Source organism: Eutrigla gurnardus (genome assembly GCF_963514095.1).
Source record: "Eutrigla gurnardus genome assembly, chromosome: 14".
In the NCBI taxonomy this organism is placed as follows: Eukaryota; Metazoa; Chordata; class Actinopteri; order Perciformes; family Triglidae; genus Eutrigla; species Eutrigla gurnardus.
Window position 1 is genome coordinate 11396889 of NC_139937.1, and position 12755 is coordinate 11409643.

The 12755-nt window shown below is 43.4% G+C and overlaps 2 protein-coding genes across 2 annotated transcripts in view; both read left to right on the forward strand.

Annotated features, from left to right (window-relative positions):
- Nucleotides 1–12755, forward strand: part of atad2 (ATPase family AAA domain containing 2) — a 255552-nt gene that overhangs the window by 13866 nt on the left and 228931 nt on the right. The gene's annotated exons all lie outside the window — the stretch shown is intronic.
- On the forward strand, nucleotides 579–10748 carry zhx1 (zinc fingers and homeoboxes 1). Its single transcript, XM_084026987.1, has 8 exons — nucleotides 579–1514; nucleotides 2335–2666; nucleotides 2772–3229; nucleotides 3590–3793; nucleotides 4022–4237; nucleotides 4702–4866; nucleotides 5136–6368; nucleotides 7348–10748. The coding sequence occupies exons 2-8, from the start codon at nucleotides 2450–2452 to the stop codon at nucleotides 7627–7629; spliced, it is 2775 nt and encodes a 924-aa protein (XP_083883113.1). The 5' UTR covers nucleotides 579–1514; nucleotides 2335–2449; the 3' UTR covers nucleotides 7630–10748.

The window sequence follows — 12755 nt, forward strand, 5'->3', positions numbered from 1 at the left end:
AAAAACTATAATTTAAGGCAAATATCAGTTATATCTGGTAGCTAAAGTTACACAGGGTATGCTGTTTAATGCTGCCTTCGCGTGGTATCGGGATTGTGGTAAATGCGAGGTGCCGGCTGGGAAATTGTCCATGAACGCCCTCTCAAATCGTAATTACAGGTGGGGAAACACGGAGATAGTTTTAATACACGAGTTGGGGTGACAAGAACCTTTCAACATGGCAGAGAAGATAATCAACAATGGACAGCAAGTCATTCTTTATTGATAACAGTGCAACAAGTATTAGCTGTTGCTTCTGCACCTCATTTCAATCTGTAATCTTTATACACTTAAATTGATGTATAGGCCAATGTTATGTATTGTTCTTTCCATCACAAATGGGTTTATAGTCTGCTATCGTGGTAGTAAAGTTATTACATTGGCGGACGCCTTTTTTCCCACTTGAACATGACATTCTCGTAATTTCGATTTCCCAAGTAGGATCTTCCGACTAGCACGTGAAGGCACCATTAGTCCTTGTCTGACGTTTATTTTTATATATCGTCTTAACTATTACAATTCTCCCCGCTAGTAATATCTTCCAGTATTTCTCGTCATCTGTGTCGTGTTTAACCAACGGTTGCAGGATGGTGCAAATGTGTCTTGCTGTGAAATTATCTACCTACAAACTCGGATAGCTACAATCGCATTTTATTTTTTCGCGCGCAGGTATTAACATACGACAGTGATAGGAAGCGGTTGAAACAACAAACAGACCAATCTGAACGAGATCTTGCGTCGTGAAGTGAAACTTGGCAGTGCCAGCGTTGTCCTCAAGTAGCTTCTCATCCACACAGGCGGGTCATGTAAGGACATTTTGGCAGACAGCCGGGTCGGGCAACGAACCAGTTTTATGCTCCGCTTGTAACGACATCTGATACAACGTATATCCTCCGGGCAACACATAGCTCAAGCCACCTCGTAATTAGTTTGTTGTATTGCTGATTGTATGTGTTTTTTTCGCCAAGTTTTCGTAATTGTTAGGAGTACAGAGAGTCGCCGAGGAATGACGTCAGGACGTATTACATTGAATGATGACGCTGTTTGATCATTAAAAAGATCTGCCGTTAAAAAAAATATCAGAATTAGGTCAGCGAGCTACCACGGTACAACGGCCCCGCTATGAGTGTAACCGCCGTGTCTTTCATTGTGTAACGTTCACGGGTCCTAAATAACCTGCTCCGACGAGGACAGAGATGTCCGGTGTTTCCAGCATCTGCAGACGGGAGCCGTAGCCGTTAGACCGGTCCCGTCTGTCTGCCTCCCTCCGCCGGGGTTTGGAGACCCGAGAGCCCCCTCCCACCCCCCAAAAAAACGTTAACGCTAGCTAGCTTCTGTTAGTTTTTTTGATTGGTTAACCGGGAGAAGGAGAGACGCCGACAGACGGAGCCCGAAGGTCGCTGTGCCGAGACTCAGGAAATTACTCCTCGCCTCGACAGCCTGGTAGCAACACAGTGCACATTTCAGTAGTTCCAGTAAGTTTACCGCCAGACATGATCAATAATAATGACTGCCCCGGCTAACACCGGCTAGTTGGCCCGCCTCATATAACATTACATTGCTAGGCGCCGTGGAGCTAAGTTAGATGCCCTGTTATGTTGATTTATAAACGTTACTTTAAACGACGACGGGTTAGCTAGCTCACACCTCCAGATTGTTATTAATGTGCTAACTGTTAATGCAAATGATCTCGTGATGGCAGCGTAGCGTACTGAACACGTTATTGTTAACACTGCAGTCCGTTTTAACAGACTTCACCAGCAGCAGGTCAGGAACACCAGGCACATTACTGTGGTGTCTAAATATTTGCAGCAAATGTGTAGATGAGGAAAACATCTTCATTCGTGTGATATAATTTGGGCCCTGCTACTTTTGGAATAGCCTCCAACATTGCATGAAGGAAGGTTTGAGGGGCAATTCAGTCCTATAATAAATGGCTTTCATGTGGAAGCATATCGTGTTAGGATTTTTGCAGAAATTTAGTTGTCTGAATGAATGGCTTCAAATAGGGCTGCAACAAATCATTAGTATCTGGTGCATCCAATTTCATGATGAACTGAACAAAGCCCGTCACAATTGTTCTTAATTTTACAATTTGAGCATAACATTATTGCCTTTGTCCATGATAATGATCTAGTCATGATTCTAAAGGTATTCAGTTTCCCTCATATGACCTGTAACTAAAAGAATCTGTGTAAGGCCACACGTTGAAAGAAGCATTTGATAATTCAACATTTTTTTTTGTCACAGATCCCTTCTTTGACATTTGCATATTTGTTATGTTTCCTCCACCAGAAACACACGATTCAAGGACTCTAGCATGTGAACACAACCACCTAAGACATGTGAGCCTCACTCACACTGTCCCAGATCCTCTTTACCCCGAGTAGACGTAAACAGAGGTCTGACAATGTCAAGCCGCCGGAAATCAACCACACCTTGCATGGTGCTGCCCTCCGATGTGGTGGAGCAGGAAGAGGTGGAGGAGAACACTGAAAGGTCGAAGGAGGAAGAGGTAGAGGAGGAGGAGGAGGAAGAGGGGAACGTTAAGGAGGGAACAGAGGAGGGTCTGACTGCAGAGGAGCTGGGTCAGGCAGTAGTGGTGGTCCCCACCCCTCCAGATACAGGTGAGATTCTTTATGACCCATTCTGCCATGTGGAGACAGCAATAGCACTTAGATGCACGCCTTAAATATACACACATTGTGTAAATGAATGTATTGTTATCACAGATGAACCCAGTCTCTCTACTGGAGAAGACAACGAAATCCTGGCTCCCTCACTGAAGCGCAGTGCTACAAGCCTTCCTGAGGATCCGAGCAGCGACCAGGCATCCCAGGAACAACATTGTGATACACTGGAGGAGGAAGACCCTGGTGCTGTTGCTGCCATCTCCCTCAGCAAGACCCCCATCATGAGGATGAAGACCAAATCTGAACCCAAGAGGATTGCCGTGTCATTGAAATCCACAGACGAGGTGCCTGAGAGCTTTGGAGGGGGCGTCGAGGGAGAGGTGGAAGGATACCAGGAGCCCATTGAGGCTCCTCTGGGGCCGATGACGCCGGTGGAGATGCTACTGCAGGACTCCATGAAGCTTGGGGGAGGCGGCTTGCTTGTCAGCCCGTACTCAGACCAGCAGAGGAAATCAGCCACTTTAAACCCTGCAGTTCTGCCTGCTGGCCTGGCACAGGTAGAGAGTCTTTATTATACAAACGCTTAGTAGACTCATTGCAGCAGCATGGGTGTAACAATACTACCTTTACCCCTAACTGTGATGGATTAATGCATGTTTTTAGATGCAATAGTACGCCTAAAATGGCTGGTAGACTTTGCATAATGGCCATGAAGTTAAATCCGCAACAAAAAGACGTCTTCATCTACAGAACAGCTGCCATGCAGCTGATAGATGTTCATCGTCTTGTTCAGAGACACTTTGCCAGGACAGCAGTTTGCCAATCAGAGTTCGAGCAGTCGGTATTTCGCCTCTGCCACAATGTGGCATTATCCGTCAAGACCTTTCTTATGTCCCCTCTGTCTTCCTTTATTTCAGGTGCTTTCTGCTTTCCAGGCCCAGCAGAGTGCAGCAGCAGCTCAGCCTCAGCTGCTGATTCCACTCAGCAGCATCCCATCCTACAGCGCAGCCATGGACACCAACCCACTCCTGGGCAGCACATACAAGAGGTTTCCTTACCCCTGCATGGCCGAGATCTGCAGCCTGGCAGCCCAGACACAGTTCACAGAGGAGCAGATCAAGGTAGATGAAAGTTGGCTCATGTTTTGGGTAGATTACCTCTGCCGACAAAGGATAATGTGTTCACTCCTCTCTGTTACATCAAAAAGCTACAATTGGAAGCGCCTTTCTCTGTATTTTATAAAGTAAAAAGCCACCAGTTTTCACCAGCATTTCAGTCTGAAGTGTAATAAATATGGCCTTTGCTTATTTTGTAAATGAAAGAGTCAAATTTACTTGATCTACACACAGGTGTGGTTTTCAGCCCAGCGGCTGAAGCATGGTGTGAGCTGGACTCCTGAAGAGGTGGAGGAGGCCAGGAGGAAACAGTTTAATGGCACGGTGCACACTGTGCCTCAGACCATCACTGTCATACCAGCTCACCAGCTCTCAGCTGCTGCCAACGGCCTGCAGTCCATCCTCCAGACCTGCCAGATAGTGGGCCAGCCTGGCCTGGTGTTCACACAGGTAGGTAAGGAAAGAGAACACGTCATCTAACAGGAGTCAACTTTGACCTGGTTTTCCTTGAGGACTGATATGACTCCGACATGCTTTAGTTTGAAATCAAATCTACATGGATCGCCTGTTTTGGTTTTATTAGACTTTGTTTTAGATTGATGGATGCACTTTATTAATCCCGACAGGGAAATTGAATCTGATCTCATTTGATGTGACTCAACTAAAAGTCAGCCTGGCATGGCTTGATTTGATGTCCATTTAAACCATTTGATTGTTGCTTTTGCTTGGACATGACTTTGACTTTTCTGCTTGCTCAGTCTCTGTCACCTGCCCTCAGCATTTATACACCCAAAAACAGTTTTAGGGCTCTTTTCATACATGAGTGTTATACATAATGGCAAATTAATAAAATATAATGTATAATCATCATATGTAATACACATTCTCATCATCATTATGTTCTGACTGTGTAGGTCGGCCCAGGGGGACACCTTCCAGTCACCAGTCCCATCACTCTAACAGTGGCAGGGCTGCCCAGCCAGTCCCAGAGCTCCAGCAGAGTTTCCTGCCAGCCCACCCTAACAAACAGTGAGCTGAAACGGGCTACAACTGTCCAGCCTCCCTCTCTTTCCCCACAGGTAAAGGACAGCACTGCTTGCTGAATTTCAGGCAAATACTTGTTTCAGTCAAGGTTTTGATTATTTTTTTATTTACCTCAGTCAGTGCACAAATCTACAGCATGGTGTCTATCCGTTGTGAGTGATGTTTGTCTGAGCTCAAAAAAGTTGCACAGATCTCATCTGTAGCCATTTGTCTTTCTGCTAGCAGGTACTTGGTACCTCCTATGTGCAAAATGGCACTATAGAATCCCATCTTTAATGTGTAAATCTCCCCTTCCCTTTCTCAGGAGAACTCGGCGCTTAGTGCTGACACGTACAGTTTGCGGCCCAAAAAGTCCAAAGAGCAGCTGGCAGAGTTGAAAACCAGCTACCTGAAGAATCACTTTGTCACCGATGCAGAAATTTCCCGGCTGATGAAGCTCACCAACCTCACAAAGGGTGAGATCAAGAAATGGTTCAGTGACACCAGGTACAACCAGCGCAACTCCAAGAACAGCAATGTCATTGTTTTCCACGATGGAGGCGGCAGAGGAAGTGGCGCGTGTGGTAGCAGTGCTAGCACCACCATTATTATTGACTCAAGTGATGAGACCCCCACATCTCCCCATCCTCCACGCACTCCTCCTGTGAAGGACAAGGAGACGCGGCCCAAAACATGGAATCCGTTCCCAGATTTTACCCTGCAGAAGTTCAAGGAGAAGACCCCGGAGCAGCTGGTGGTGCTGGAGGAAAGTTTCGAGAAGAGCGGCACCCCGTCAGATGAAGAACTGAGCCGCATGAGGACAGAGACTAAACTGACACGGAGGGAGATCGATGCCTGGTTCACTGAGAGACGAAAAATGCCATCGCTCAGTATTTCCTCTCCGGATTCTTCAGAGGGAGGAAAGATGGAGGCAGACGGAGCAAAAGCAGGAGGAGGAGCCATTTCTTCTTCTCCTTCTGCCTCCTCTTCTCGTAAAGGTAGTCAAACTCCTCCCGGTGGTCGCAGTAAGCAGCTACCCACCAGCAGCAGCAGCAGCAGCAGAGACATGAAAGATAAGAGTAAAAAGACTCCAGAGCAGCTCCATATTCTGAAAAGTGCCTTTGTGCGGACCCAGTGGCCCACACCAGAGGAGTACGACCAGCTGGCAGAAGAGAGCGGCCTCCCTCGCTCCTACATCGTCAGCTGGTTCGGGGACTCTCGGTATTCATGGAAGAACAGTAACCTGAAGTGGTTCTTCCAGTACCAAAGTGGCAACGTCGAAGGGCCAAATGGCGGAGGAAGCAATAAAATGGGAAACAGCAGCAGCAGCAGCACCGGTCGAAAACGACGTGGCCGGAATCGCGGTTGGGGGCGGTCCCGAACCAGAAAGCAGCCAAGAAGGTCCGCTTCCTCCAGTGCAGATGTGGATAGAGCCCCCCCGTCAAAGAAATTCAAGACTGGAAGGGAGATTTTGAAGGAGTACTACATAAAGTACCGTTTTCTCAATGAGCAAGACCTGGATGAGCTCGTCACCAAGACCAACATGAGCTATGAACAGGTAATGACATGATTTTATTTTGAATATACCCAATGTATTTGAATGCGTGTCAGGTAAGCGGCGTGAAGAAGCTCTTAGTGGCATCCGCATTCATGCAACCAAACGTAACACACACAGTTGCTCTTAGGGAAGTACTGCTTAGGGAAATTGTGTAAGATTATTAAGCACATTTGTAGAAAGACTCAAACAAAGTACTTTTTTAAATCTAAAATTGATCGTTATAAGGATACGCTAGATTTTATAAATATGAAAGTACATTTTATTTATACAGCCCAATATAGCAAAACCCAATCTTGCCTCAAGGGGCTTCATTTGTCCTTAGACCCTCATTTCGAGAGAAGAAACCCCAGGAAGAGATACTGAGGAGGGATCCCTCTCCCTGGATGAAAACCATGCAACAGATGTGTGGACAGAATAATCAACATAATAATAAAATGACATTATAGACAATCAATGATAAATCACACATAAAATGTAAACGGATATGAAGAAAATGGTTCCGGGAGGATGTTAAACAGCTTCCATCTGACTCCACAAGAGAGGGAGAAGAGGCTGAGTCTCTTGGAGGAGAAATACTGGAGTCATGAGTGGAAAGTCCCCCTGCAGAACCCAGGAATTAAAATGGATTTATTTAACCATTCAAGTGATATGCCCTATACATTTTCATCTCCCTGTGCTATGTTATATCACATAACATATCAGGGTGTTCTCTAAACTGCCAGGTAGGTTATTGTGGTGAAGGTTAATGCTTTGCCTGAAGTGGAAAATGTTAAACGTGTTTAGTCATAAATATATATCAGATCCCAAACTCATCTTTGTGTCATTAAAACCCAGCAGTTAATGGTTTCTACAAAGTTCTTCCACTCCAGACTCTCACTATATTAACAGCTTTTTAATAAGTCCATGAGGTAAAATGTGTTTGAACTCTGAGAAATATCACATGACCTAACAGTTAACGCATTTCTCTGTCCGTCAAAAGGTGAGGGAGTGGTTCGCCGAGGTCCAACGGCGCTTGGACACCGGAGCCGATCCCTTCCAGGAGGCGGCTGCAGGGAGGACAGATGGAGGCGAGGCCGGGGAGGGAGGGGAGTCGCAGGCAAAGGCGTCTACGGCCACCGAGGAGCAGACTGGCACGGGGGAGGGAGACGAGGACGACGATGATGAAGGAGATGAGGAGGAAGACGGCGACGATACGGACGACAGTGAGGTTTGGGAGCCATCGCGTAGCGTCAGGAAATCCCTGTCAGTCTCTGAAGACTAATGATTGTGGAGAGCATGGTGCAACATTACAGAATATTACAAGAGAAATAGCGGTATGATCAATGCTGGAAGACAATTAGCTGAACCAAGTCTTTTTGCCACTGATTTATTCTGATTTGCAACATTAATTCACTGTATTTTCAAACTGTTTCTGACATCATGTCAACATGGGACGAACAGATGGACTATTAGCTTTAGCTCACTCTCTCAATACGTATCTTATTAACTGTAAGTAATGTGTAACACTTTAGATAAGGATCGTCGTAAAAGGAGTTTTTAGCAAAGCTTCTTTGATAAAGCTCAAAAAAAGTTACACAACATTTTGTCAAAAGGAATACCATAAAGTGCAGCCTTCAAGTTGAGGATGAAAACTGTGGAGATGAACTAGTTGCCCCAAAAAAGATAGACATCCATACATTTGGTTGCAATTGATGAATCCTTACAGTTGTAAGTGTGAGGTTTTAACATCCCTTGTAAAATTTGCACTTCTTTATTGTTCAAATGAAGCCAGCAAGGCAGATAAGCTGTGTTTCCTCTAGAAGGAACCCGGAGCCGGTTAAGTGCTATATTCTAACTTTAATCTCCAATGTTATGAATGTTTCAACCTTGGCCCCTTTGTGCTAATGAAGGTGCTTAAAAAGGAATCGCAGCTAGATGTCACTGCTGAGCCCAATGAAACTCGTTACAGCATCGTTTTTTTTTCTTTCTATCATCTGTGAATATCATCAAAAGGACCGAATATGAATCAGCAGGTTGTTTGAGGCTGTCATGGATTGATTATGACACTGAGAGTCTGGGCTTTTTATCTCTCGGAGATGAACCCCTAAAACGGTAGGAGACCTCACTGCTGAATGAATGCCAATGCCATGATGCTTTTAAACACAGGATGTCTACTCAAGTCTTCCCTTTATAGCAGCTTGTTGTTTCAGTAGTATAGATTAACTGAACACATACAGATCTGATAGGAAAAAAATGCCACAGTATGTGTTTAGTATGCACTCCTAATATTTTTACACTAACGATTCATCTTTTGATACAACACATAACGTAACGACCCTTTTTAAAGGGTGAGTCGGATGGGATGAGGCTGTCGTCCCGAAGTTGAATGTGTCGTCTCCTGAGCGGTGAGCTACAGTTTACAGTTTGAGGCTGACCTAAATAATGTCCACTGTGAGGCAGACTTCTGGGTCCACCGAAATAATAATGGAAACCGTTTGCTGCAGTGTTTTGCTTGGAGTTGACTCTTCGCGGGTTACTGATGGGTTGATGGGGGTTGATTTGATTTAAAGATGGGGAATGCAGCAGTTTTTAACCAAACCATGTAAATGTAAATGTAAGCACCGGCTGCAGCTCCCGTGTAAATTTCCAAGTCAATCCACAAGTTGTCACCTTTGACTGTAATCACCAAATTACCGACACCTTGCCTTTAGGTTTGGGCTCATGTCAAAAACGAGGCCTGTGAATAATTTTGGGGTCTACTTTCAGAAAGACTGTTAAACAGTATTTCGAATAATAATTTGACTTCAGTCTGCACTGAAGAGACAAACGTGAAGCACCTAAACGAAACTTTTGTGGTTGTTGTTTTTTTAAAAAGCACTTTGTCCATTTGTATGCATAGTGGACTAAATCCTGATTTGGCACCTTAATCTCTTATTATACCATACAATGGCTCTGAGAGACCAAATGTCTTTTCTACCAACTGAACCAGTATTTTTTGCCTTTTTTATCCTCTGAGTGTTTTTTTCCGGAGGAGAAATCAATTTGTCCACTTTTCTAATAATGTGTTGTTTCATATTTAGATATTTATATGGCAAAAAAAAAGAAAACTAGTTGAACAATCACCCACCTGCTTTCTTTTGCTAAATTGCACAATTTGAGCTCCATTTTTAAACTTTTCTTCTTTTGAAAGTGCACGAGTTCTATTTGTCGTTATACTTGTACTGTTGCTCTAAACAATGGGAATTGTCTCCCGCCTCTCTCTGCTCCCAAATACCCCCTTGTCTGACCCTTTACCCCTCTCTTCCAGTACACTTTTGTGAAAATGAATGCCTAGACTTATGATGTGCACTTCCCCAAGACATGTCTCTGTAAATGTTAGCAGTGTCCCGTTGGTTCTCTGTCTCATTAAATCATCTTCAAACGGACGGACGGACAAAGAAACGGGGCTATAGGGACATCGTCAAAAGACTGAAAGAGTTCAGAAAATGAAACATTCTTGGAAAATCTGCTGTCTCTCGTAGAAGGAATTGTTGTGATGCCTGAAGAAACAGCGCAGCGTTCTCTCTGTGGTGGGAGGTCTACCAAATAACACTCCTCTTTCTAACTGGTCTCCTTGTGCTTTTACCGCATTGAATTGACCGGACAATAGACTGAAAACTGTCTGACCGCAGTTCTTCACTAAAAGGGGAGAGACTGATGAAGCTTTGCAGATAAACCTATGTGCCTACGTGGCTCGTACGCTTGTTTGAACAGAATTTCAGCAACTCTTGACAGAAGATCACGAGAGAGAAATTATGAATGCTTTGGAAATCCCATAGTCGGGTGATTCGTACGGAAGGCTTGTTCAAACTAAGTTGTGATGCACGACCGAGCTCTGCTTCCTGCTGACGCTAAAAGATGCCTAGATACTCTGAAGTTGGAAACTTCTGTTGTAAGTCCTTAAACGGATACCTTGGTGTTCTGAATTGTATTGTATTATTTCACCGGGCACCTGTCACATTACACGTTGGCACCTTTTAAGTTGTCCAAAAAAAAAAAAAGCATTTTAATGAGTACCCTTTGAAAGCAGCGTTATCTTCTAGCCGTGAACTAGCTTCGATGGCTAGTTCATAGCAAGAGCTGCAACCTTGATTCGTTCGTTGTGAGTGCTTGACCTTGAAAAATTGCAAATTCAAAATGTTACTCTATACCTTTTGTCTAATCCTGCATGCAATAACCAAGACAAACAACTACTCATTTTGTACATACCATATTTTGGGTTGGTATACTTGGCACAGTAGAAGCCTAATCTGGGATTCATTCATTGTCTAGCTTTAATAATAGCAGTTATGTTTCAATACCAAGGGGACTGCAACTATGATGTGTTTTCTTTTAAAAATAAAATACAAAAAAAAAAAAAAATCCAATTCAAGGACGCATTTAGTCCTTTTCTTGGAACTAAAGTATCAACACAATTGCAGTCATTGGTTCAGCAGACATTTTGTGGCCTTTTGTTGAATCCTGGTACTTCATGTGCTATTTTGTACACATGCTACAAACTGGCTGTCTGCAGTTGGCTTGGTTTTAGTTCACAGGTTAGGCTTAATCCTGCCCGCGGGTATCCAGCCCACAGTCTTTTACAGTGTGCTTTGTCTTTACTATAGTCGGTCTGTTTTGAATGGTTTTATATGTTTCTATCTATGAAAACTGTGTCTTTACAACTCTATCCAGACTTCAGTGGATTGCTTGTTAACACGATAGACTCATGCAATATGTACAATAGATTAGTGCTTTTAAAATATAATCAGTTTTAGAGTTCAGTGTTGCTCAAGTCTCTTTTTGGTACCTTGGTTGCAAAAAATATAGAATCGGAACTCAATAGAGAAGACATGCACTTGCTAAAGTCCTGGTAGAAATGTATTTTGCTTGCTGGTAATGTGGTAAAGTATGAGGCTCTTGAACTAAGCTGGTTTATAAAGATACATTAAATGTAACGGGACAATTATTTAAGATGATGGATTTTATACACAAAGTTTACTGGAGCAGTATTACCCAGCCTTTGAAAACACCGTAAAAGTAGACTATTTTCTCCCAACTTTATGAACTGGCAGCATTAAATCACCTGAGAACCCCTTTTTAAATGTTCTATCCATTAGACAGGCAGTAGAAACCAAACAAGCCTGGCTCCGCCACAATACACCGGCCTAATAAGCCATTCTATTTTAAAAATGATTGTGTATTTAAATAGTTTACCCAGGTCCCTGAGGTGACATGTCTGCTCCCTGAGTTGTGATTTTATATCCAACAGTCATCATGTATCCCAGCTAGCCTTGTGCAGTAGAGCTAAGCGCTAACGTTGTGATCTGAGTAGTTTACCTGCTGTCCTAATGTGCACATGTCATATCTGTATCCTTCGCTGTACTTCTGCTATCGTCCTCACTCGTTTTCTCTATTTAGACAGATACTTGGTTGAATGTTTCCTACAGCAATCAGAGATTCAAATGTTTTCACTATACAGCAGCCAGCTTTTTTGGCAAAAAGAAAACCCCCACCTTGTTAGAATTGTAATATATTCTATGTATAAATGTTTATTGTAGTCAAGAGTGAAATTTTCATCTTCTGTTTTTTTTTTCTGATTTGTTTTTCTCTCTCATTTTTATCTGTTGACAGTTTTTACTCCCAAGTGATTTCTTCTAAAGAGCGTGCTTTGCTTCTAACCGTTTTCTCTTTGTTCCTGCTCCAATACAACTTGTTCTTGAAAACCTGTTTTATCGAATAATGACAGTAATCTCAGCTCCTGTATGAAGTCACAGTTGGGTCCGTAGACACAGATACTGATTCAATGATCTGACTGTAAACTCTACATAAAGATAACGAATATTTACTGTGCATCTTTAAAATGCCACTCCCATCTTTAACTGACAGTTTGTCCTCTAGACCTTGGTTCTTAAAAAGAAGCTGTGATCTCAGTCTTTATCTTGAAGATCCTCTTTGAACTGACGAGTATGAGGGATTCTGGGAATAAGAAACTGACCTACTCGAGGTTGAACTCCTCAACGTAAAGGTTGAAATCGGTGATATTCTGTGTCTACGGATCTGACGTTTCCATCCACACTAAGTTATTTCTACATTCTGCCTGTACATCTGAAATGTGTAAAACCTGAGGGTCTCTGTCATAAACTTTGATTAAACATGGTATGTATGTACGTGGGTTCACCTCTGCAGGCTTCCTTTAGAAAGCTAACCCTCTGCAGTCTCTGCACTCGTCGGTGTGCAGCTACCAGCTTTGAGGCAGAACATTTGTGCAATGTTAATTTAAAAGCCCAGCTTTTCTCGAGGCTCTGGTTTGATTTCTAGCTTGATTTAGAACAGATTTATATTTTATACTTGTTTGAGGACAAAACCCAATAAATTTTGATCAAAAGATGT

What these genes read in the sequence shown, in the direction of transcription:
- zhx1 (XM_084026987.1), top strand. Translation starts at nt 2,450, where the DNA reads ATGTCAAGCCGCCGGAAATCAACCACACCTTGCATGGTGCTGCCCTCC. An exon ending in TGCCTGCTGGCCTGGCACAG is followed by an intron (nt 3,230 to 3,589) that starts GTAGAGAGTCTT and finishes CCTTTATTTCAG; the next exon opens with GTGCTTTCTGCTTTCCAGGC. An exon ending in CTCCCTCTCTTTCCCCACAG is followed by an intron (nt 4,867 to 5,135) that starts GTAAAGGACAGC and finishes TCCCTTTCTCAG; the next exon opens with GAGAACTCGGCGCTTAGTGC.